General features: G+C 43.5%; 1 protein-coding gene across 1 annotated transcript in view; it reads left to right on the forward strand.

Annotated features, from left to right (window-relative positions):
• The window catches only part of LOC124713077 (arg8-vasotocin receptor-like), a 200,351-nt gene that overhangs the window by 78,169 nt on the left and 94,680 nt on the right, over nucleotides 1-27,502 (forward strand). The window contains exon 2 of the mRNA XM_047242925.1: nucleotides 1,914-2,031. Within this exon, the coding sequence (XP_047098881.1) occupies nucleotides 1,933-2,031 (99 nt within the window). The 5' untranslated portion in view covers nucleotides 1,914-1,932. The remainder of the gene's footprint in view (nucleotides 1-1,913; nucleotides 2,032-27,502) is intronic.

A 27,502-nucleotide genomic window follows, 5' to 3' on the forward strand; every position in this document is an offset into this window, starting at 1 on the left:
GATCTAGGACAGATGTAGGCATCTTGCTGGCGATCGGAGTACCTCACCATCACGTAGACAGTTCATACAGACACCTTCCGTGTGTGGATGAGTATTGTCCTGTTGAGAAATGGCGCCACAGTACTGTCGCATGACAGTTAATACAAAAAGACATTGGACGTCCGTGACGTACCATTGTGCTGCCCGAGTTACCTCAAACAATACCAGCCGTGACCTGAAATCATACTGGATGGTTTTCCACTCCATGATGCTAGGAGTAACATCGCTGTGCCTCTCCAAAATACCGGAATAAAGGGACATCTGCCCCGGTTGTCGCCATACTCACCGACGATGGTCGTCTGTCGTAGAGCACAAACAAGAGTCGTTACTGGAAACAATGCAACGCCTTCCATCAGCAGTCTGTGTTTCCCAGTCACGTCACCAATCCAAACGCGGCTGTTTGTGTTGTGGTGTCACCGGCAGCGTGCGTATGGGACGGTAAATGCTCAGTTTAGTTGCTGTTTATCTCCGGCCAATGGAATGGGATAACAAAATGTTGCAGGGAATCCGTCACTTGTTCTCAGACGGCAGGGGTAGGTGTGGAACGGTTACGATACGCTTGATCCACAATATCGCCATCATTCCATGTGGTGGTCAGACGTGGTCGACTGGAAAGTTGACAAAGAGTAAGGCTTCATGCTCCCATCCAGTCCAACGTCGGACCAATGTCACATATGAATGCTCTACAAATCTGCATATTGCACGGTTCGATCAACCAGCCTTATGGAGACCCAAAATGAGGCACATTTCAAACTCGTCATGTGTTGACAACGCTATCTCTCACAAGTACATGAAATATCAACGCCCTTCACACTGATCACGCTACATCTGGCGCTGTTGACGACCCTGGTAACAACATTAACCAGGAACAACATTAATGCATTCCGTCAATGGCCTTTGCTGTTGTCGCACCATTTCACCTGCACACTTCAATGCATCTGTTAGCCATACCATTGCAGAACTGTGCCTGCAGGAAATCCGGAACACATACTGGTTTCAGAGAATGTGCCAATCTTACTGTTCAATGGTCTTAGCCTGGGGTGAGATGTGTGACTTACTTTCGGAATTCTCTATGTATCTTCGTGAAACTGGGAATGCGGACGCCGGTAAATTTTCTAATGAAAGATAGCCGATATTCCACTCACGACTCGAATCTTGTATACTTCAACGTGAGGAACAAGTTGGTCCTGCCTACTGGGGCGTTGGGGACCACTCAATGCCGGAAAATCCCGTATTTTTAATCTGAAAATGTCGGCTCAACCTCCTATCTACTGTTGAATAAATCCTGAAATTTACGCATTTCGAAGGTCTTCATATTCAAAATAACTATACAAGAATCTCTAAAGCCTTGGCCTTCGATACGCATAAATTTTAGCATTTCTCGCACTGTAGATAGGTGACTGATCCGAAATTTTATCTTTGGCTGTAATAACCACGACGTCATACCCATTATTGATAAAATCCGAACATATATATTGTAGTAATGAGGAAATGAGCAAACATAATGATAAGGAATGAAATTGTCACTCTGCAGCGGAGTGTGCTCTGATATGAAACTTCCTGGCAGATTAAAACTGTGTGCTAGACCGAGACTCGAATTCGGGAACTTTGCCTTCGCGGGCAAGTGCTCTACCATCTGATCTACCCAAGCACGACTCACGCCCCGTCCCCACAGTTTCAATTCTCCCAATACCTCGTCTCTATCTCCTAGGAAAAGGTCCCGAGTTCGAGTCTCGGCCCAGCACACAGTCTTGATCTGCCAAGACGTTTCTAATGATAATGAGTTTAGGAAGTTTACACGTGGGTGCTCATGTATTTTTGTTGTGTTTAGCGGTAAGAGCCATCGAGCGTTTGACGGTGGTGTGTGCCCGCAGGCGGTGGGCTGGCCGACGGATGTACTTCTTCATGGCGCAGCTGAGCGTCGCCGACCTGCTCAACGGGCTGCTCAACGTGCTGCCGCAGCTCGCCTGGGAGATCACCTTCCGCTGGAAGGTGAGCGATGACTCATGAATCCCTCCACCAACACCCGTCCGCCACACACTCTCACACTCCTCGCGCACCACAGCCCTTTGGGTCTGCACATCGTCTTCTTGCCACTTTAATTACAAATTGCTTCCAGTTACTACACTGGCGAGTCACACTAATGTGATCACCTAACACAAGCCTAAATAAACAACTTTTGTAGGGAGGACTGTTGCATGACATGCAGAATGAGAATCACTGATATTCTGGGAGATGCTGAGAGGGGGTGGGGCCATGCTGCCTCAAGCGGCGTGGCCAGTTGCGCTAGGTTTCTCGGTTGGGAGTCCATGGCGCGAAAAGTCCGATCGAAATGGCCCCACGGATCTCAACTGGATTTAAATCCTGGGAATTTGGGGCCAGGGGAGTATGGTAAACTCATCCTGGTGCCTTCAACCCACGAGGTGTGCGACGCATGGGATCGTCCTACTAGATGTCGTACCAGGAAAATCAGACGACATGTGCGGGTGGACATGGTCCTCAAGGATAGATTAATACTTTTGTTGATCCGCTATGCCTCCAAGAATGACAAGATCACCAGGGAATATCACAAAAATATTCTCCGGAGCACAACGTTGCTGCAGTGAGTTTGCTTTCTGACATATCACACATTACACGCAAACCTCCAACGACCATCTCTCTAATGGAGCATAAAACGTGATTTATCTGAAAACACCTCCTGTCACCACTCAGTTGACTCCAGTTGTGGTTCCGATATGCAAATTCCACCTTCATCGCCGATGAACAAATGGTTCAAATGGCACTGAGCGCTATGGGATTTAACATCTGAGGTCATCAGACCCCTAGAACTTAGAACTACTTAAACCTAACCAACCTAAAGACATCACACACATCCATGCCCGGGGCAGGATTCGAACCTGCGACCGTAGCGGTCGCGCGCTTCCAGACTGAAGCCCCTAGAACCGCTCGACCACAAGGACCGGCGCAGATGAACACTCAACATGGGTGCACGAGCCTGTTGCAGAGGCCCATACGCAGCAACGTTCCCTTTCTTCATCTGGGCGATCAGTTGCCCAAGAGTTGCACGTTTATTCACCCATACACATCTCTGCAACCGCCGTTCACCGCTGTCATCTATAGCCCGTCGTGACCCACAGTTGCCTCCGCACCTGTTTCATACTGCGCTATTTTCCCATCCACAATACACTTTAACCACAGAAGCACGGAAACAATTTACAAACTTAGCCATTCTGAAACGCTTCCACTCTTGGCATGAAAGTCAGTGATCATACCCTTTAGGACGTCAGATAAATCACTCCATCTCCTCATTACGAAAACAACTTCACTGTTTTCCACGTCCCACGCCCCCCCCCCCCCCCTCCAATCCCCTCCGACATTCTCTATATACCCTCCACTGCTAGTGCTGCCACTGCCGTCTATGAATGGTTATTGCTCATTGACATCGAATATAGACGGTGGTCACATTAATGTGACTGGACCCTGTATGTCCCCTGGAGGTAAGTGACCAAATCGTTTTGGGGCCGCCAGCCTTTCAACTGGTGCGATCGGAACGACGACGACCTCTTATCCTGTGCTAACCTCTGTCGCAGGCTACAAAGCCTCCACGACAATTAGTTGGATATACTACATCTCTGTCTTCCCCAAGAGTTTTTAGCATTTACCGGTCTCTGTAGTACCACAGAAGTTATTCCTTGACGTTTTAATACAGATCTTATAATCCTATCTCTTTTTCCAGTATTATAAATAACACGGCTAACCTCCAAATTTCTTACCTTATCAGTTCACTTAATTAACAGCATGCTTCAGTAACATTAAATCCCTCGATTCTCTTCTTTCCGATTTTTCTAGAGTACATGACTGAATTCCATTCAGTGCTGTGCTCTAGACGTATAAGATACTTTGCCCTCAAGACCTATGTTTCATGACATAATACTTCTTTTGGCAATTAGTGCCGTGTTTGCCTGTGCTAATCTGTTCCTCACCCCCCCCCCCCTTTCCTTCCTCAACCATGTGTCATATTGTTTACAAAGTAGCAGAATGAATTCACTTCCTCGTGTTATTGCTAATATCATTTCTGCTACTTGTCAATACTTTTATTTTTCTCTGGTTTATTCTCATTTCATATTCTGTGTTCATCAGACTGTTCATTCAATTCATCAGGTCCTGTAATACCTCCTGACCTTCATTGAAGGTAGCAAAGACAACCACTTCAGCAAATGTGTTGTTTACTTTAGGACATTCATTTGTTTTTGCCTTATGTATAGCAGCGTTTAGCGGTGAGAGCGTGCCCGAGTACGTTATTATTGATATATTTCAACCCTGAATTTTAATCCTTCATCTGAATCTTGTTTTGGATAAAACGTAGTGACAACACTACCGTAACACTAAGGATGTGTGTCAAATAGAATGCGTGCTGTTTGTGGCTGACAGCAGAAGGTCAGTTGAAGTAGTGCAGTCAGTGACACCGGCTATGTCTGAGCCAGTTGCGCTGCGCGGAACTGTCTGTAAGTGCGGGAGGACAGTTCAAGTACCCTAGCAGATGGTAACCGCAGCTTGCTACTGCAGTTTCTTGCCACGTAACCTTTGCCCCGCTCTTGGTTCAAGAATCAACTACCGTCCCAAACTTGTTCAAACCTGAAGCACATTAACATGGGTAAAGCTGGATGTGGTATATTGTTAAGCACTGCTCACTTCGAGCATTTCACAGTGATCTGAAGACTCTATACCAAATGACTCCGAATGCTCTGGACTGGTTGCCAAATTTGGACAATTCCATTTGATTGACATGTATTGTTATTTCTTTGCTGTAAATGTGGACTATATCCTTGCGTTACACCTTTTAGAGTCTTAGGGCCCTTGAAAGCCTGCTGCCAGCGTCAGTTGCCCCAGCCGCTGCAGAAGAATCGCCACCTGACAAAACCCAGGAAAAGAGCAGCGTCAAATGTGTCTGATTGGCGTAACTGTTAATAATTTAAATGCATAAATTTATTTATTTTGGTAGATCTTCAAGTGCTAAGCCCTTGTATTGTACGGAACTGGGGACCTAGAAACGACGGAGAGGCTTCGTCCCCACCGTGGTTCGCAAACCCACAACAGGCTACCGCAGTCCACTTACCCCACCGCCGCCCCACACCTCCCCCCCCCCACCCCCACTGCCCCCCCCCACCCCCCGCTGCTAACATGTAGAGACATACGTTCTACCCTCGTTAGGCTTTGGTTCAAGTGACGTTGACGAACTCAGATTATCTCTTGGTGCAGAGAATGCCTTTCAACTTCGATTCAGTATCCTTTCATTAGTTTTGATATATACCCGTTATAATACTCAGCATTCTACTGTAAGACCACATTTCGAAAGCATTTATTCTCTTATTATCTGCACAGTTTATCGGCCACATTTGACTTCTGTACGAGGCTGCATACCAAATATCTTTAGAAACAACTTCCTGAAACTTAAATGTGTACTTTGTGCTAAAATTTATCGTTCTCGGGAGTACTTTTCTTGCCATTGCCCATCAGCATTTTATAACTTCTCTACTTTGGTCGTCGTCGCGATTTTGGTGCCCAAGTAGGTTATTTAAATAGGGGTATGAAACGAGCACGAATGTTGGCAGCTGCCTTGGCCGCCCCAGAGATCAGCGCACGCCTTCAGACCTTAACATTAACGCGGAGCACGCCAGGCGCCTTAACACAGCACGGGAAGAATGCTGGAGGCGCCCTCCCTTCACTATGTGAGGAACGCCCCCTGACGTCGCTGCAACACTCCCCCGCCCCCCATGCTGCCCTCAGGAATTCTGCTCGTTCCAAACTCTACTCTGCGACCCCTCCAGGCAGGAATTTCAAATCACCTTCTTTATTGAGGGCCTAGTCCCCCCAGGTTCTTTGCAATCTCTAATCTGTTCCGGTAGTTTATCTCAACAGAGCCTTACTTCTCCTTTTCACGGTAAGTTTAACTGACCTAACACTGAGTCGACCTGTTCAGTTTCCTCCCTAACACTTCCTTCAAGCTGTGTACTTTTGTAGCATTCAGCACAGGTTGTCCGTCGTCTTCTAGAAACGTTTGTTCTTGTTCATGCAAATGTTCTGTTCTAACGCGCACATAGTTGGCGGTCTACTCTGATGCGCTTGGTTATCCCTTTAAGACCTGTATATATTTTCCTTTCGTTCATGTCATGAGTCATTACATAGACAACCTACCCTCAGTTTAATTTAAACAATATTATCTAGATTTTAAGTATGTACGGCGTCTAAAGGCAAGATTTTCAGTTTTGTAAGACTCTAAAATAGTACCTTGGTAAAAGCATAATTAGTTATCGTAGTGAAAACACTAGTAATGATAATTATTTAGTCTTATAAATTACTTAGAGCCCGATGCACCTGTAAAAAACCAAGCCTTTAAGCTTTCAGAGGCAGGATCAGACTGGTGCGTCGATAGTAAGTGTAGCATTATGGGGTAGGTTAATAAGAATTTTCCTCTAGGATGCAAGAATAGATTCATTTTCGAGCCTTAAAACTACCATAAATCCCTTCAGGTGAAGCGTTATCTTTCTAAACTTCCAAAGAAGCACTGAAGAAATAATTATTTCACAATACAGTTTTAAAAAACTGTATCTACAACGAGGGTTTCAATACAGATTTTAAATTATATTCATTTAGATTTAGATTTAAAACGTATTCAACAATTTATTCAATAATTCACTACAGCTTAAATCTTTTGTAATAACAGAAATTTATGAAATTCAGAAATCCATATAACAAGTTCCTAAACACTCTGACGAAAATAAAAAAATCACAATAACAAGGAGAAGTTATGAGACACATACGGAGGTTGGAACGCGTGTTTTTACACATGAATGATGGTGTCTATTCAAATTTTGCCCCAGTCGCGTATGAGTGGCGCTAGTAGCACCACTGTGAGGATACAAATCAGTGTTGTTTTGAATACTTGTTGTAACGGCCGTGAGCGTTATTTACCTTTGAGATTGAACGTGGTGTGTTGATGTTAGTCAAGCCCAAAGGCGCCATCATCAAACCCTCACTGTGTTTGAACGAGGTCGTGTAATGGGGTTACGAGAAGCTGAAAGTTCCTTCCGCTATATTGCAGAAAGACTTGGCGGGAATGTAACCAATGTACATGATTCCTGGCAGCAGTGGTCGCGAGAATGTCCGGTCGCTAGAAGACTAGGCTTCCGACGACCACGTGGCACTACCGAGAGGGAAGAACATCGTGTTCGATGTATGGCTGTGGCGTGTAGTACTGCTTCTGGAGTAGCAGTTTGAGTAGCAGCTGGCACCACAGTTACAAATCGAGTACTTCAAGGACAGCTCCGAGACAGACGTGCATTCCACTGGCTCCAAACCACCAGCATTTGAAACTTAACTGGCATCAGGCGAGAGCTCGTTGGAGGGCAGGGTAGAGGTCTGTTATGTCCTCTCACGAAATATGGATCTGCCTTGGCGCCAGTGACGGCCTTGTGTCGGTCAGGAAGAGGCCAGTTGAGGGCGTGCAACCAACCTGTCTGAGTGCTAGACACACTGTACCCACACCGTGAGTTAGGGCCTGGGGTGCGATTTCGTATAACAGCAGGAACACTTTCGTGGTTATCCCATTCACCCTGTCTGCAAAATTTGTATGTCAGTCTGGTGATTGGACCTGTTGTACTGTCATTTATGAATAGTATTCCAGGGGGTATTTTCCAACAAGATAACGCTTGGCCACATACCGCTGTTATAGTCCAATATGTTCTACAAAGCACAACACCATATCTGCCTCCAATCGACCGCATATGAGAGAGACATCATCGAACGACAACTCCAGCGTCATCCACAAAGAGCAAACAGCGTTAACCATGTCTGTCTGTACTGATCGACTAAGTGTAATAGGCATGGAACTCCATCCTACTAACTAACATCCGGCACCTATACAACACAATGCACCCACGTTTCCGTGCTTGTATTCAACATGCTGGTGGTTACACAAGTTATTAATGTACCAGCATTTGACATTTGCACTGTCTTGTCTCTCGCTTGCCAGCGATCTTGCAATGTTAATCGCTTAAATATGTTGCCCAGACAAATGTATTCCCGAAATTTCATTACTCTAAATTAATTATGTTTTGGCATTACAACTTTCTCCGGCAGTGTATAATACCTCCAAAAAATTAAAAATTCTTACGGCATATTTTTCCCTTCCTAGGTGATAAGTCTCATCCAGTTTATCTGTCCTTAATCTTAGTAATGCGGCTCGTTCTGAATGTCATAGTGCAAACTATCGAATAATTTTGTCCCTGTAGGGAAAATGCTGAGTTTATTTTTCATGAAAGATCGTTTCAAAATTGGGAATCTTTTCAAAATAAACTGAAGTAATTGTGAAATCCTTATTTCCATGCTTCAGATATAGAAGAGACTGAACACTTGATTTTCTCAGCACTCGTTCGTCCGTCACTAAGCTCTCTCTAATATTTTCTCAATTGTAAATCGCGTTATTCGTGTTTCCCGTAAATTATTTGAAGTAAATACTCACATAGCACATGCATCCAAAATAAGGCCGATTTCCTTTCCACTACCCTGGACAGTTGCTAAATCTAACACCGACATTGAACTATGACTATCACGTGTTTCCTCGAAGTTATTTGTGATATTCGTGCATCTTTATTCTTTTATTCTTATAACTGCGTTGCTCTCTTAAAATAATAGGTCATTTTATAGTTATAGTTACAATGTTTAGTGGTGTATCATCATCTCTAGTTTCAGAACAATTCCACAGCATCCAACTGAATCTCTGCTGTTAATACAGGATCGATGTGTTATCTCTTCTGCAAATGATACATTCTTATACTGCAGCAGTAGCGAATATTATAAACTCTTTCAGTTCTAAAAAATATGAAACTTGACAGTGCCGTTTCCTCGAAAATAAATTCTATATAGACAGTCACGCCAGTCTCCTAAATAGTACCAGAGAGTTGTCGTTTTAATGTTGTTACTCCTAATATATGCTACAGACATATACTGTATCCGTGAGGTACTGTATCACAATGGGTGATAGTAATCTTCCAAAAGCTTAGTGTCCTTAAATGAGATGTGATACATTCCAAAAATTGAAAGTCAGTCGTATTGGCATTGCACATGCTTTAAGCCATCTCTCTTAATTGTATTTATCACATGAATATGAACAAGATATAACCCAATGTGAAGGCCACATGTAGACAGATTAGCTTCTATTATTTTCTTTTACATGTATATGTAAATCTGCAAATGTACACATTACAGTGGTTTTATCTTGTCTCTGCTGACTTAAAAGTGACGCAGAATGTGTTATCTTAATTATCTCATGCTTCTTATTTAACGTATTGAAATTAAATTAAAGTAAATAACTTTATTTCTTTCCCTCTTGGTATTAGGTAGAAACCAGCCATCACCTTTCTTTTTATAAACAAGGTGATTTAAAACATTTTTGGAAGTTGTCCTACCTGTTTACTTAGTTGTATAACTTATGTCACAGTTTTAAGAGATATACGTTTACGCTGTTAATGCACTTTACTGTAAACATTGTGCACAAATTTAAATCTGGGGCAAATATTTTTAACTGAACATTCGTCACGAGGTACGTGGGGGTCCACTGGGCACGAGCTCATGTTGGAAAAAATGTAGAAGATACCGTCTTGTGTTAACATTTTCATCGCTAGACGCAAAAGTATAAGTAAAAGTATAACGCAGTTGTGTAAGATAAAAACGTGTTGAACTAATTAGTGAACTTAAAGTAATTTGAAATAATTGTTGAAGATGGTCAGTTCCCAGTTCTAAGTGCAGCGCACCAAAGACTTTGGTAGGGAGTTGCTTTCCTCGCAAATAAGTCACATTATGAACGTTATTTTTTAAAATAGCACCAAATAACCTACCAGATCACCTAGTGTGTCAAAACGGTAGGATTCAGACTGTTCGTGGGTTATTTGTTCACTTGGTGTTAATACCATGATGAGCTGGACAAGGATTTGCTTCAATATTTAGAATGTATACCATCTAATTTTTTCTTACTTCTGTACGATGTACGCTGGTGAATAGTACACATCTACCGTAGTGATGTCGTATCTGTGACCCGAATTAATAAATGAAAAAATCGCATCGATTTCATTGTTGAGCATCTGTGCACTGTAAGCACACAGCTTTTTCCGAGTTCATTTGAAAGTCTTGCCTTCGGAAGGGCGTTATCAGGGTGAGGCAGGAACACAGAGATAAGGAGACATTAACCGCCAATATCCGGCCATTTGAAGGACAAAAACCGTGTATCAAAGCCAAAAAATTACATGTTATATCTTCCCTAGTAAGTTCTTACGTCTTTCTAACGAACTAATACAAAAACTTAACATATTTTATTGTTGAGAGGAACATAACCCAGGAGAAAAGATTTTCTAAAAGTCAGCATAAACGAAAGAAAGGAACAATCGAGAACTAAAAATTGTCTACCAGAATACCAGAAAAGATGCCAGGAAGAAGTTACTTGTTATTGTACCCAGCACCGTTAAGACGCCAATACAATAATTTCTGAGCGTGTAGTGTACCTGTTTGCAAGAAGGAATCGATCTTTGACGCGGGATAAAGCCAATGCCGGCCTGAGTGGCCGTGCGGTTCTAGGCGCTACAGTCTGGAACCGCGTGACCGCTACGGTCGCAGGTTCGAATCCTGCCTCGGGCATGGATGTGTGTGATGTCCTTAGGTTAGTTAGGTTTAAGTAGTTCTAAGTTCTAGGGGACTGATGACCACGGCAGTGCTCAGAGCCATTTGATAAAGCCAATGCCGAATTTCACGTGAATGCTGCGTGAAACTTGTGTGTAATCAGCCGGTTTATCTTCTGCATTGCTCCGAAAGATAGCGCTGAAGATAAAGCGTAATGACGCAGTAATTACTCGTGCGTCGTTGCCGCATAGGTGGTACGAGAACTTTCGGCTCGAGCAGTATTTGGGTCTGGCGTTGTATTATCGCAGAACTAAACTGATTGAGGTGGCGCAGTGGTTAGCACACTTGACATTCAGGAGGACGATGGTTCATATCCCATCTGGCTCTGCACATTAAGTCTTTCTGTGCTTTCCGTAAATCACTTAAGGCAAATTCCAGGACAATTCCTTTGAAAAGGCGAGGCCGATTTCCACCCCCATCCTTTTGTAATCCGAGCTTGCGCTCCGTCTTTAATGGCCGTGCACTCGATGAGACCTTAAATACTGACCTTCCTTCCTTCCTTCCTTCCTTCGTAAAGTTAAGATACGTCCACGGAGAGGGCTACGTTTGGCCTCTTGTCACTGAAATAACGAAACTGTCTACTTAACTCGGTTACCCCTTCGAATTTTCAACGATTAGTCGCAGGAATGAAAACGATACATTCGCAAAGACAAGCAACACGTATTTTATTGAAATTGTTGGCTATCTAGGGAAGGTTGAATATCGGTGTATGGCACAGAATTTGTATGTCGCCGTTCGTATAAAATCGATGATCTTCCACGGACTCTTCTCATGACTGGAAACCACGAAACATTCGGTAACTCAGAGAACATCTTTCCTACCCTCATCACTTCATTCAATCGTTTGTTTCAAGTAATTCATTTTTACAACAACCATTATGAAAACCGTCTTGCGTTGAAGAGGATGAAAATCCGTTATCAAATCAGCCATAGATGTAAGTCTTGCGTTACAACGGTCAGAGCGGAGCCCCAAACTCGCTCTGACAGTTAGCGATGATTACATGTAAAGGCCATGTTATCTGCTACCACACTTTTCGATTTCATGGCCAGTTTTCCACTTGTAAGACTGGTGTAACGCAAGACTGATATTCATTACTGCAGTCCGAAACCGGACTGGTGTAACGCAAGACTGATATTCATTACTGCAGTCCGAAACCGGTCATCAATAAATAAATGTCCATCTCCTTCAACGTAAGACGGTTTCCTTAAAGCGTCTATTAATGGTTCTCTCAACAGTTACAATATTTAGTTGACAGAACCATTAATAAACGCTTTAAGAAATTTAATTAAAGTTGCTGTTACCTGTCAACCAAATGTTAAAACTGAAGAATTAAGACCATTTTTGATAATGATTATTGTAATCACAAAAAAGTTGCGGGTCCATTCCAACCCCGTAACGCTGGTGATGCACAAGTTGATCGAAGGATTTACTCCAGACCACAGTAGCCAATTTTTCATCTAGCTGCATCATTGTCAGTTCTTCACAATTTTATCTAAATCACTTATAAGTGATCATTGGTATTTGCTGAACAAATATGTTATGTGGCATTGGCATTCGATACACTATTACCATTGGCCTTCCTATTTCATTTTTACTTGGCATTCAATTTACTGTTTCCATTTGTCTTCCTATATCATTCTTTCATCGTGTGTGAAGAGAACGAGTACACAGCAAACAGATGAGATTTGTATTATTCAGGGTGACTTTTCTAAGCGTTTGGAAATGTCACCTGCAGAAAGTATGGACAACGAAAATTACTCTTCCTTCTTCGTTTTTTGGCCAATCGTTAAGCTACTAATTAACGTTAAAATCAGCCTCCTGCAGCCAGAAAAGGCAGCTGTTAACGGATGTTGGAAAAAATCTGCTGTGCGAGAGGCTTCCAGGTTTTGCTGAAAGTGGGCGGATAATGTATTTTAAAAAAATTATCCCACTTTCGACTGTCGATAATCGCCATGTAGCGCTACAAGCCGAACTGAGACGAAGCTGCGATCCTCTTTAGCTGTGCATTTAGCGACTAACGCGATTCGTTTAGATGAAGCAACTCCATAAATTTTTTGTAATATTATCATTTTGCGGATGATGTAGTGAATTTTACATTCTTCCGACTTATTTCTGAGTTACAGAAAATTAGTTATGGCTCCTTAAATATTGGTTTGAAAGAAAAAGTCTACATAACTCCTCGGTTTTTTTCAGTATCATCTTTATCTCCTTGAATTTTCCGTCCAGATTGATAAATCAAACAATATAATTTTACTTGTTTCGTCATTACTTTATATCTTTTACTGTGGAAGAAGACGTTGTTACCAGCGCTACACGCATTTCGATAGGAAAATACTGGTAGTATTAAATGTATAGACTGGATTCAGGTAATACGCGGTTTTAGCATCTTCAGTAGATCGGGGGAAGATGCCATACTTAAGGTCTGGAGGCTCAAAAGGCGAGTTAGAATTGGGGATTTAGGATCAGCACTGATATATTGTTCACTGATGAGATTTTTGTATGTAAAGGCCTGTTGGCGTTACGAAACCGTTAGTAATTATATGCGTATTTAATTTTTTTACGAACAGTGTCTTTTAGGCGTCTCACCCCAGGCATCGGGGTGAGATGACAGTTATACTGCAAGGAGATTTCAGCACATTCTTCGAACGATGTTCCGGGCAGTGGCTCATTATCAACCTGTGCTTCAAGTCTTCTATTGCCTTTCTGTGGGAGAACAACCTGAGCATATCCTCTAAAGTCGGTGTTATACCCTGCATTCTTGTCTGCCACACCAGTAGCAACCAGCTCAGAAATTTGAAATGCCTCCTCTGGAATACTTTCCGGGTTGTATGGGCACAAGCCACAAGCTTCAAATCCAGATTGAGCATTCGATGGAACTGCAGCTTTCTTCCAGGCTTCAAATGGCTCTGAGCACTATGGGACTTAACAACTGTGGTCATCAGTCCCCTAGAACTCAGAACTACTTAAACCTAACTAACCTAAGGACATCACACACATCCATGCCCGAGGCAGGATTCGAACCTGCGACCGTAGCAGTCGCGCGGTTCCGGACTGAGCTCCTAGAACCGCTAGACCACCGCGGCCTTCTCTTCCAGGCTTCGCTGAGGAAGACTGGGAACTGTGCTCTTGAGACTTTACGTCCAGGATGACACAATGTCCAGTTTCGCATTGTCCTGTAAAAAGCGTGTTTCAGTTATTGGAAAACACTCCTGTCAAAAGGCTGAAGGTAGTGTGTTGAATGCGGAGGTAAACAAATCATGATCACATCATTTTCTGTTGCAAGATCGAGCATATCTGGATCAGTAGAATGTGAGGTGTGCCCATCGAGAAGCAGAACTACTTTTCCTTGTTGTTTTCTGGGAATAAAGTGGTCTTTCAACTATGAATATATCAGAGTTGACATACCCTGATCTCTCGTTCATAAATACAATCTAACCATTCGGAAGTCCATCCTCCCACTCAGACTTCTTTCTTTTACCTTTTAAAATGCACGCTGGAGGAATGAAGTTGCCTTCAGCATTGCAGCAAGTGATTACCATTATGGTTTCCCCTTTCTCTTGGGACGTTACTTGATACAAAGAAGGAAAACCTTTTTCTGTTATCACTTTGTCTGCCCTAGGGTTCAACTGAAACCCAGTTTCGTACATGCTGTACAGGCGGCCAGGCGTATCCAATAAAGAATTTGCTGTTAAGATTGGTTGGTTTGTGAGATTAAAGGTACCAGACTGCTAAGGTCATCGGTCCCAATTACTGTTAACACATCCAGAACTAAAGAAAAATATGCTGCAATAGCTTCTCTGTTCATTCCCATAGACCTATCAATAGAGATACCTTGTAGCTTCTTCGCAGCTAGCTGTGGGTTACGTTTCAGAAAGGACTGTAACCATTCCCAACCTGCCATGTGATTTTCTTTAGAAAATCTATGAGGAATTCCATTTCTTTCTGCAAACTGGAATACCAGCCTACGGAGAGTTTCTCCAATTGGTGGAACTCCACACATTGGCAACTGTCTTATGTAAGTGCGCAATTGTTTCTCATTGTCTTCTCCAAGGCTACCTATAAATAATAACAATAATTATAATGTGATGGTTATTCATCACTGAGAAAAGGTAGGGGAATTAAAAAAGTGTAATCCAATCATTAATGTTTAGGTGAATTAATATTTCAGTTAGAAATTATTCTTACTTTGCTCCATAATCAAAGAAAACATTATAATTAATAATATACTGCTTACTTCGTGGTCCCATGCCATGCTTCCTTTCATCTTTCTTCACCAGACGTCGTATCAGAGTTCTATATGGGATCCTATATTCTTGGGAAGCTCTAAAACAATTCATTTCACCAATCCTTACATGTTCCGTAGTCATTTGTAGGGATTCTTCAGACGACTGACCCCTGTTTGATGTTTTAACATACGTTCAAGGCATTTGGTACGAAAAGAAAGTCTGTGTACCTGAGGGATACGACTCGGCATCTTACCCCGAGAAAACAGTGGCGTGTCTCCCGAGGATCGGGGTGAGATGCCACTTACCATGACTGGCACAACATAGCTGTTGTGTGGCAACGGCGGATGGCAACTTAAACTACAAAGTATCTTCCACACTCAACATGTGCAGCATTTGGCTCTACTATATAAATCAGACGCTCGTACGCTCTTGAAAATAGCTGTGCACTATTAAGAAGGCGTCAGTTTTAGCTCATATCTTGTATTTGTTGCTTCCAAAGCGGAGAAACAATTACCACAGCGATACACAGCGCTGCCTTCGCCCCATACTACAGCTAGCGATTGCCGTGCACGTTGGTGTCGCGATCTGTTGAGAGCCGGCGGAAATGCCAGCTTTAAGCATCTCACCCCGATAGGCATCTCACCCCCGATCTACTCTTAGCTTTAACGATATGTACCATAGCTTTCCTACTGTTCTCTTACATAGAATTTCGATGGTTGACTTCGAAAGGTGCCCTTTGACTGGACTAATAAAGAATTCCATCTTATACAGTACAGACAGGGCTCGAAATCATCGTACAACCGGTTGATACACTGTTCTTGTTTCTATCCTAGGACTCGACCTATCCACTAATAACAGCTTCATCGGTGAACACTCTTACAGGAACAAAGGCATCATTTCCTAAAACATTGATGAATTCCCTCAGCCAGTACTTCGATCAGACAGTTGCTCTTCCTCTCAATGCATCCATACCGAAAAACGCAGCAAAGGGCATTATCGCAGCACTTATCCGGTTTAACATGCTTACATTCTAAGACAAAAAAGTGCACCATAAAGGAATTATCCGAATGGGACGGAAATCGGAAGATTTGATGTACATGTACAGACTAACAACTGGTTTCAATTTCACAAAAAAAAAATGGATGAATTATTCATGAGAACGAGCTTCACAAATTCAGCAAGTCAATAACGCGTTGATCCACCTCTGACCCTTAAGTAAGCCGTTATTCGGCTTGGAATTGAGCGGTAGAGCTGTTGGATGTCCTCTTCGGCGATATCATGCCAAATTCTGTTCAATTGGCGAATTAGATCGTCAAAATATCCAGATGTTTGGAGCGCCCTGCCCTTAATTCTCCAAACTTTGCAAAGCTGGGAAGAGATTCGGTAACCTTTCTGGCGAAGGTAGGATTTGGCACGAAAACAAACAACAGAAACTCTCGCTGAGTGAGTGGCGCCCTTTTTTGCAGAAACGTGAGCCTATGATGGCTTGTCATGAAGGACAACAAGAAGGAGCGTAGAATATTGTCGATGTGCCGTTGTGCTGTAAGATTGCCGCAGATGACAACCAAAGGGTTCCTGCTGTGAAAAGAAATGGCACCCCAGACCGCATGGCGGGCGGGAGTCATATTAATACCAAACCGCTGTCCAGGGCGTCTCGAGACACATCTTTGGCCTAGAATCTCATTGACTGCAGTACAATCGTCTTCACTGGTGAGTTCCGCTTCAAACTTAGCCTCGATGACCAGCAAAGACGTGTCTGGAGACTCCCCAGACAGCGATAGGATACCAACTTCACTGTCGCCCGCCATACGGCCCCAGAACCAGGACTGATGGTCTGGCATGTCATTTCTTTTCATAGCTGGATACCGTTGGTTGTCATCTGCAGCGCTCTTATAGCACAGTGGTTCACCAACGATATTCTACGCCCCGGTTTCTTGCCCTTCATGCCAAGACATTACGGGCTTATATTTCAGCAAGTAATGCCCGCCCACACACGGTGAGAGTTCCTACTGCTTGTCTTCGCTCTTGTCAAACCCTACCTTGGCCATCCAGGTCGCCAGATCTCTCCCCAATTGAGAACGTTTGCTGCATTATAGGCTGGGCCCTTCAAGCGGGGTTTTGATGATCTAATGTGTCAGTTGTACAGAATTTGGCACAAAATCCCTCAGTAGGACACGCAACAAATTATTAAACAATGCCAAAGCGAGTAGCTGCTTGCATAAGGGACAGATGCTGACCAGTGCGCTAATGACTGGCTCAATTTGTGAAGCTCCCTCCCTTGCATAAATCGTCCATTTTTTCTGTAATGGTAATCATTTGTTTGTCTGTACATTCAATCACATAGGATCATTGTTTTAAAAATACTAATTCTGAAACAGAAATTTTTGATTATCGGTGAAGGTCAACTATTTCACAAACAAATGTTTTCATAAACCTTCAGAATTATGTCGTCTGAAGCTAGGTTTAAAATTGCTCTAAGCACTATGGTACTTAACATTTGAGGTCATCAGTCCCCTAGACTTAGAACTACTTAAACCTAACTGAGGACATCACACACAGCCATGCCCGAGGCAGGATTGGAACCTGCGACCGTAGCAGCAGCGCGGTTCCGGACTGAAGCGCCTAGGAACGCTCGGTCACAGCGGCTGAAGCTAGGATTCCGTTGCAGGAAATCAGTTTTTAATAGGTCTTTTAGCATCATTCTCTGTTTATGTACAGAAAAAAATTAAAATATTGTTTCCTTATTGCCAGTGTTAGTTGATTCATTGTATTATATCATTGCCACTCCAGACGTCAGGGCACTGATGGCATACAGCTAAACACCATGGTGTCACGGCACTGAATTCTAAAGGACACTAGTGGTGTCCTGCGATATCCTGCGCCTGGCACACTTTCCGTCTAACGCGCCGAACCTCATATTTGCAAACAGGAGAATCTTTATGATAAAATGTGAGAAAGTTGTCGATTTGGCGAGGCCGTAATTGGCGAGGCCGTAATTGGAAAATGATCTTACTTTTCTTCTTTTATTATGTCTGACAACAATCACGAATTTTATTTTTCAATGACTAATTTAAACTGTGACCTACAGTTATCTTGAAACCTAAATATAGGAGAAAAGATAAGCAAAACTAAAAAACAAGTATTCTCCGTAACACCATAGAAGCGAGGGATTATCAGTGTTACCGCGTAAGACGCCCCGTAGCACTGAGGTTTATGCATTGTCACACCGCTTGATATATTGTATCAAATATATTGTGCAAGGTGTTTCAAAGTTTTTGTGACAAACATCTAGGAGCGATATATCACCCGTCATGGGGAACAACTTTTGTTAGAGTGAAAACGTTCACTCACGCTTCCCGGCGATACTACGCGTCGTGTAAGACTGTTTACGCATCTGAGAGGCAACAGGGCGCAGGTACTTTGCGGCGTTCGTGTGCAATGTGTGTTGCCTATCATCCAGTCTTCTGCTCCGGATTAAGACAGTAGGTCGCGCAAGTTCCTGATTCGTTTGTAAGATACCTTTCTCCGCCGCCGTAGCGCAACGGTAGCGTTATCGCCTACCATGACAAAGGGGCCCGGGTTCGATTCCCGGCAGGGGACTGGGTATTGTGTGTTCGTCACCATTTTTATCATCATTGACACGCAAGTCGCCGAAGTTGCGTCAACTAAAGAGACTTGCAATACAGCGGCCGAGCCCCGAAGGGGATATCCCGGCCTATAAAGCCATACGATCATTTCATTTTCGCTTAGAGACACTCATTCTTATGGTTTTCTTGTTGCAAATCACTACCAGTTCACTGTGGGATGTACTACGCTGCACATCTGTTTAGCAGATATTGCTATATGAAGATGGTGGCTGTTCTTTCGGACAAAACGAGCGAGACCCCTCGCCTTTTCGTTATGCTGATCCACACAGCTTTGGGAAGTCTGCTACACAGCATAACAGACAAGGCGACGAAGTGCTGCCAACATACTACGCATAGGCGTGAAATTTACAAGCTATTCGAACTTCGTCAGACTGTTTTCAGTCATGTGTAAGAGTACATTAATGCTGATAAGTGTGTTAAACACAACACGTAAATATAAGATATGAATGAAAGAAGAAACGCTAATTAGTATGAACTGTACTAATAAAAATGAATTTCAGTTTATCGAGATAACATAACTGTTTTAGTAAGACAAAGTACCCCAGACCGTTACGAATTAGCAAACTATTATGCGCATTCGGCCGCGAAACCGTCTGTGTCAACGTCATACTGGATTACAGATGCTGCACTACCATGAAAGTGTGCAAATTTAGCAATGCGTGAAGATTCATAACGAAATTCAGTTAAAAATTATTCAGTGCCACGCTTAAGTCAATTCAATTATTGACAGAAGCGGAAAAAGTAGGCAGTAACAAGTATGAAATTCTACAAGATTTTCATATTTACATCCACAGGGCGCCGGTACAAAATAAAGGTAGCAATAAAATTTATTGGGGGCGCTAGAATCTCTTAAAATTGATTTACTGATAGTCTATCTGCCTACATCGAGATTAGAACCGAAAACAAATCAGACCTCCCTTGGAGTAGCAAACACCTTTCACTACGCTAGCAGACAACCCAGGCAAACTGCCCTCTATGATTTCCTCAGACTTGAATAAGCCGGCTATTTCGAAATGAAAATGGCAAAATGATCTGCAGTTTCTGTCGCATAGAGCTTTCTGTACTCAAAAACACGAATTTTCTACCTTTTCTACCTTATGTCACCGCTTATGTGACAATCATACGGGGTGTTTATCGAACTAATAAAATACTGTTATTAGCGAGTAAATTTAGTAGGATAATTCTGCACCACCCCAGGAAATAAACGGCGACTTAACTGCCAAACGTATTCTACAATGTTTCGAAATCTCCATTAGACTCGCCACAGCCAAAAACCTTTCATTAGCCGAAGTGTTTCTTAAGCTAGCTACCAATGAGAATGCTCTCACTTCTAAAACGCGTTGGCATTAATACTGGCAACTGAATTACCACGTGTATAGGCAAATGGATTTTCTTTGCATTCCTGTAAACGTAATTTGGATCGAAAGCGTAGCTACGATTAGTATGCTGATGTATCGACTGCAACTAGAACATTTCGAATAAAGAGCAGGTGGTGTTGTTTATGCGGCCCTCATCTTCAGTAACTGTCGTAGCTATTTTCGTTGTTAGGATTTCGTCACCTAAATCGGTAAAAATGGAACCCTACTAGTCTATCTGTCTACCCAACTCTTAATACCCGTTTACCTCGAGCACGGGTAGACATAATAAGCGGAAATGTATCGCACTTCCTGCGGTATACGATCCCTTGATGGGGTAAAAAAGTGAGCTTCTATGTCAACGCAATCTAAAGATACGGCCGTTTATGTAAAGAAAATTTATGCGAAAGGTCAAAAAATGGCTCTAAGAACTATGCGACGAAACTGCTTAGGTCATCTGTCCCCTAGACCTAGAACTACTTAAACCTACCTAACCTAAAACGCATTCAAGCCCAGGGAATAACTCGAACTGACGGCGAAAGCAACCGCGCGGTCCGCGATATGACACCATTGAATGCACGGCTAACTCACGTCGCAAGCTGTTAATATCATTTGGTGTTGCTAAAAAGTTGCTCACTTCTGGTGAATGATTTTCTGCGCAGCTCATTTAAGATAGAATAACTAAAATGTATTTGATGTTACGGAAGAGGTAGGACGCCTATTTCATTTCCCTTTGTATTTATTTCTGATATTAGATTCGCAAGGCGAGGGTTCTCGGTCGTTTTGTCCGTGACTGTACACGCATTGTCCGAACTCTTACGGGGCTCGGTAAGATTGTCTGCCACGAGTAATGAGTGTAATGGGCAGGGGCACTACGAATTTAGTGTGTGGACATTAAGTTGGGAATGTGGGTCTCACGGGGAGCGTACAAGGGATAAATCCCTGCAGTCGCACTATCCTCTGTGCCCTCGGTGGCTCAGATGGAAGCCGGCACGGTAGCTCATCGTGTTCGGTCAGAGGGATAGCTGCCACCTGCAATAAAAAAACTGAGTGCTGTCGCCATCAGATGATTGTCGCAAAGACTTTGGAACACCCTGTATGCAGACAGAGGAGAGAACAGTGCACGACAAGCGAAGCCACCTAATGATAAAACAATTACTCTGTTTCGCAACAATCCCGTTGGAAATCGGAACTGCCAATAAAATTCAGTGGTTACGAAACGGCACTCAACAGCGATTTCACGCTGACGCTAGAAAGTAACTATTGATCTAGCTTTGCCTACAGAACACGAAAAACGAAAATGATTACTACTTCCCCACATCTGACAGGATGCAAACTGCTCCACACTACGTTTTGGCCCGCAGTCAACTGACAGAACAATTTCTTAAAATTTAAGGCAACTGTACAAAATAGCTGCATAGTTAGGACTTCTAGCCAGTCACCATTGTGATACATACTGACCGGCCTTCAACTCCTTATTTGGGACTTGCTATGATTGTGTTCCCTCCTCCTGTACTAAAGCTTTGGTGCTGCCTCCTGGTGGAACTTTTAGTATAATTACTAGCGGAGAAACCGGGTGTTTATTTACAGCTGTGCATTCACGTCCTTGCCCCACAGCTCTGGCATTGTCATTAATGTTTACGACGTCGTATCTCCTGAACTATTTATTGTACAACGTTATAATTTTATTGGAACATCCCGTGGATACTGTCTGCAAAATATGTTGTAAATGGAGTTAGTAGCAACAAAGTAATAAATTGTTTATGATATTACGTCTCCTGACCTATGTGTCATACAACGATATAATATTGTAGCTATATGCAGCATTATATGTGGAACCGGTCAGAAAAAAATTATGACGAAGAAAGTTAGTAAAAAAAAGGTAATTAATTTAACGTCATGCATGATGTGGCATTTTTTCACGGTTCATATCATCATATCTCCTGAACTACGTGTATTACAATGATATAATGTTCCACTTACCTTCAGTGGTATACTGTCTGCAAAATGTGTCGTGCATACAGTTAATAGTAAAGAATTAATAAATTACAACGCCATGCCTCATGCGGTACTTATACTGCATAAACAGCGGAAAAGTAATATGTGCTGATTTCCCTTTAATTATTTTGTAGGGATTGTCAGCGAGAAAAAAATTTTTGCAAAGATTCGAAATTATGCAAGTCGTTAAGTGCCCTCATTCTCAAACACTGGATGAATAAAGTCTGGGAATTCACGTGCCAAGGCGACACTTCGTTTTCACCCCCCCCCCCCCCCTCCCACCCATTTCATAGGTAGCTGGTTGTTACTCCCAGAGGGACTGTCACCGATATTAAGGTATATGTGTACCGAGTTTGGCTGAAATAGGTCCAGTAGTCTGGGAGGAAAAGTCGGAAAAAAAGAAACACACACGCACACACACACAATATGTACGGATTACTACCCCTCCCCTGTCGTTTCAGCATTGTCTAAAATATAAATCAATCAACTTTTTATTAAAGAATAGATTAATACAATTTACACACTTTTCACACTTTATTTTCGATTTATGCAGGGTGAAAAGTATTTAAACCGACAAACTCTGGGAGGTTATAGGGGACATCAAAACAAATATTTTTCCCTAATGTCATTTTTTTCTATGAGGATTATTTAAACCGGTAGAAGAAGATTTCTCTGGCGGCAAATTAAACCAACAAACACTTTTCCATTTTTTATGACCAAGAGACAACACATTAACACAACCCGATTTCGATTACAGTAGATTTTCAAAAATGCCTCCATTGACACGTAAATAAAAGTTACACCGTCGGATCATGTTCTGACTGACACGGGAAAAAACTCCAGGACTATTCTGAATTGTTCCTGCTACTGCTAATATCCGGGCAACCAGATCCTCTTCTGATGCAACAGGTTGCGCATCTCTCCCCACACAAAAAAGTCCAGAGGGGACATGGGGATCGAGCAGGCCATGGTACAGGACCACCTCCGCCAATCCACGTTTCTGGGAACCGTCGGTCGAGGAATCGACGCAAACGACGACTGAAATGTGGCGGCGCCCCGTCATGTTGGAACCACATGCGTTATCTTGTAGGGAGCGGGACGTCTTCCAGCAATTCTGGCAATGCTCTGGCGAGAAAATTATAATAGTGCCTGCCATTCAATGGCCTAGGTAGCAGATACGGCCCAAGTAAACAATCCCCAACAACACCGACCCACACATTAACGAAAACCGCACTTGATGAGCGCTAGTAACTGTGGCATGTGGGTTATCCTCACTCCAAACATGCGAATTGTGCATGTTGAAGACTCCATCACGCCCGAACGTTGCTTCATCGGTAAACAACACAGAGGATTGAAATGCATTTCACACTGTTCCAGGTGCCTCTGGGTGGATAATTAACTGGTTCCATGTTGTGGACACGCTGTAAGTGAAATGGACGTAACAACTGCTCTCGGAGGACTGTTCTTATATTCGTCTGATTCGTCCCCATGTTAGTGCTCATTGAAGGACCCCGCTCCATCTGCTGCAAGACAGCTTCCTCAAATTGCAGCGTTCTTACCGTGCGACGGCGTCCCTGTCCAGGTAATCTGCTAAATGACCCGGTCTCACGCAGACATTGGTACACCGCTGTGCAGCTCGTCCGTTGTGGTGCGCTACGTAGTACGCACCAACCACATCATTGTACTCACTGCATGTGGATCGCTCCACTCGTAAACAGAGACAATGCACTACTACACTGATGGACAGCAGTTTCCTACAACTGAAGAGCGTAATACGCCCTCTAAGAACTGAAGATCGTAATACGGCTTCTAACAACTGAAGAGCGTAATACGGCCTCCGCCGGTTTAAATAATCTTCATAGGGAAAAATATTTGTTTTGATGTCCCCTACAATCACCCAGAGTTTGTCGGTTTAAATACATTTCATCCTGTATCAAGTTACGGTATCACTTTTACTGCTCACACTTCACTGTCTCTCGGATTCTCCCTTCGTCACTGATAAGAAACTGACGTTCAAACCTAAGAAGCGTCTTGTTTCATACTCCCCTACCAATGGGTAGCCCCACCACAGGCGAATTCCAGAACATACCATAAAGGCTTCGAATGGTCGACAATGTTCCAGAAGATACCTCAACATTCGAGAATGGTCCGGTATGCTCCACAACGATCTGGAATGTTCTGGGATGTTACCGAACATTCTGGAATGTTCCAGACTATTCTAGAACATTCCAGAACATCCCGGATCATTGTGAAACTTTCCTAAATCTTCTGGAATGTTGTGGAATGTTCTCGAATACTTATATATTTTCAAAACCACGCCCTTGAGGTAAAAACGGAAACCTTCTTCATGGATGGGCAATAGAGGACTACCATACTATGTAATTCCCTTGATCGTACCGAGACTCGTTTCTGAGTTTTAGCGGACGCACATTTGCTTTTGAAATATTTATTTATCTATTTATTTATGTATTTATTGAACCTTGTAAGATTAGGTTCATCAGGTGTTCTCTTACATCTAACCATGCAGTCTACATATTTTATATTACATATATCACAATATGCATATTATAGGTCACGTCCACACTGCCTTACAAAAAAAAAAAGTGAAGCGCTCAGAAGACATGGTCTGACATCAAAGAACTTCGTACATGGGCACATCATCAGCGGGTATGTAAACAGCTAGAATTGCAATTCTCTCTGGTAGGTAGAACGACTACCAGAGAGCATTAAAGTTGTTGTTCAAAATTGGTTCAAATGGCTCTGAGCACTATGGGACTTAACTGCTGAGGTCATCAGTCCCCTAGAACTTAGAACTACTTAAATCTAACTAGCCTAAGGAGATCACACACATCCATGCCCAAGGCAGGATTCGAACCTGCGACCGTAGCGAAAGTTGTTGTGTTTTGTGTTGTTACCGGGCCTGGTAAGGTGTATAATGGGTGTGAACAGCGTTACATGATGAGTTATCACTTTAAAGGACACGGAGATGCTGCATACTCGTGCAGACAGCGTTAGCACTACATGACACAGCTGCAAACTGGCCTCGTTGTGGGTCTTCATATCTCTGAATCGTCCAGTATCCAGATTTGTCGGATATTCGGATGTAACAGTGGTTCAACGTTGACCTGCATGGGAACATGAGGACAGACATACGTCTGACCAACACAAGTGTCCCTCCTTGCACACTACGCACATTGTAACCCGTTCACATCCGAACCTGCCATCCGGGAACAAGCAATAGGCTCCCTGCAATATACTGTGACATTCCACACCATTGGTCGGAAACTACATCAACCGGACTAGGAATTACAGTTCCAGGCGTAGGCGGCCGTTAACACCACAACACAAAAGGCTACATTTGTGTTGGAGCAGTGATTTGGAAGCATGAACTGTTGATTAGCGGTGACGCATTGTGTTCAGCGATTTCTGCACTACCCCGGAGGATCAAAGTCGGCTAATACGGTGTAGACTTGCCGGCCGGAGTGGCCGTGCGGTTCTAGGCGCTGCAGTCTGGAACCGAGCGACCGCTCCGGTCGCAGGTTCGAATCCTGCCTCGGGCGTGGATGTGTGTGATGTCCTTAGGTTAGTTAGGTTTAATTAGTTCTAAGTTCTAGGCGACTGATGACCTCAGAAGTTAAGTCGCATAGTGCTCAGAGCCATTTGAACCATTTTGGTGTAGATTTGGGTCTAGGTCCCATTCTTCCAATTCTTTGGAGTGGCATAGCGATTTATTCTGGACGTCATGGTCTGGGTAGGTATGACGTCAGATCGCGGCTAACGGTAATTGAGGGTACTCTGATACCACAATGATACGTCACGGACGTTCTGCGTCCTCATGCGTTACCTTTCATGCGACAGCATCGTGGTGCCATTCCGCAACAGGACAGTGCTTGTCCACACATTGCACGGGTCTCCATGAGCTCTCTGTGCGATGCTGAGGTACTCTTGTAGCCAGAAAGATCCCCAAATCCGTCACCGATAGAACATCTGTGATACCAATTTGAACGTCAATTTCTCTACCAAATCACTTCGTGCATTTATGCTATGGTGCAATGTCTTACTTATAAGTCGGCTCATACAACGAAGTTCTTTATAATGCTAGAGGAAACTATTGGGAGGGCATAAGTACACTACTGGCCATTAAAATTGCTACACCACGAAGATGACGTGCTACAGACGCGAAAATAATCTACAGGAAGAAGATGCTGTGATATGCAAATGATTAGCTTTTCAGAGCATTCACAGAAGGTTGGCGCCGGTGGCGACACCTACAACGTGCTGACATAAGGAAAGTTTCCAATCGACTTCTCATACACAAACAGCAGTCGATCGGCGGTGCGTGGTGAAACATTGTTGTGATGCCTCGTGTAAGGAGGAGAAATCCGTACCATCAAGTTTGCGACTTTGATAAACGTCGGATTGTAGCCTATCGCGATTGAGGTTTATCGTATCGCGACATTGCTGCTCGCTGTTAGCAGAATATGGAATCGATGGTTTCAGGAGGGTAATGCGGAACGCCGTGCTGGATCCCAACGGCCTCATCTCACTAGCAGTCGAGATGACAGGCATCTTATCCGCATAGCTGTAACGGATCGTGCAGCCACGTCTCGATCCCTGAGTCAACAAATGGGAACGTTTGCAAGACAACAACCATCTGCACGAACAGTTCGACGACGTTTGCAGCAGCATGTACTATCATCTCGGAGACCATGGCTGTGGTTACCCTTGACGCTGCATCACAGACAGGAGCGCCTGCGATGGTGTACTCAACGACGAACCTGGTTGCACGAATGGCAAAACGTCATTTTTTCGGATGAATCCAGGTTCTGTTTACAGCATAATGATGGTCGCATCCGTGTTTGGCGACACTGCGGTGAACGCACATTGGAAGCGTGGTTTCGCCATCGCCATACTGGCGTATCACCCGGCGTGATGGTATGGAGTGCCATTGGTGACACGTGTCGGTCACCTCTTGTTCGCATTGACGGCACTTTGAATAGTGGACGTTACATTTCAGATGTGTTACGACCCGTGGCTCTACCCTTCGTTTGAGCCCTACGAAACCCTACATTTCAGCAGGATAATGTACGACCGCATGTTGCGGGGCCTGTACGTGCCTTTCTGGATACAGAAAATGTTCTACTGCTGCCCTGGCTAGCAAAAAAATGGTTCAAATGGCTCTGAGCACTATGGGACTCAACTGCTGAGGTCATTAGTCCCCTAGAACTTAGAACTAATTAAACCTAACTAACCTAAGGACATCACAAACATCCATGCCCGAGGCAGGATTCGAACCTGCGACCGTAGCGGTCTTGCGGTTCCAGACTGCAGCGCCTTTAACCGCACGGCCACTTCGGCCGGCCCTGGCTAGCACATTCTCCAGATCTCTCACCAATTGAAAACGTCTGGTCAATGGTGGCCGAGCAATTGGCCCGTCACAATACGCCATTCACTACTGTTGATGAACTGTGGTATCGTGTTGAAGGTGTATAGGCAGCTGTACCTG

Source organism: Schistocerca piceifrons, chromosome 1 (assembly GCF_021461385.2).
Source record: "Schistocerca piceifrons isolate TAMUIC-IGC-003096 chromosome 1, iqSchPice1.1, whole genome shotgun sequence".
NCBI classification, from domain to species: domain Eukaryota; kingdom Metazoa; phylum Arthropoda; class Insecta; order Orthoptera; family Acrididae; genus Schistocerca; species Schistocerca piceifrons.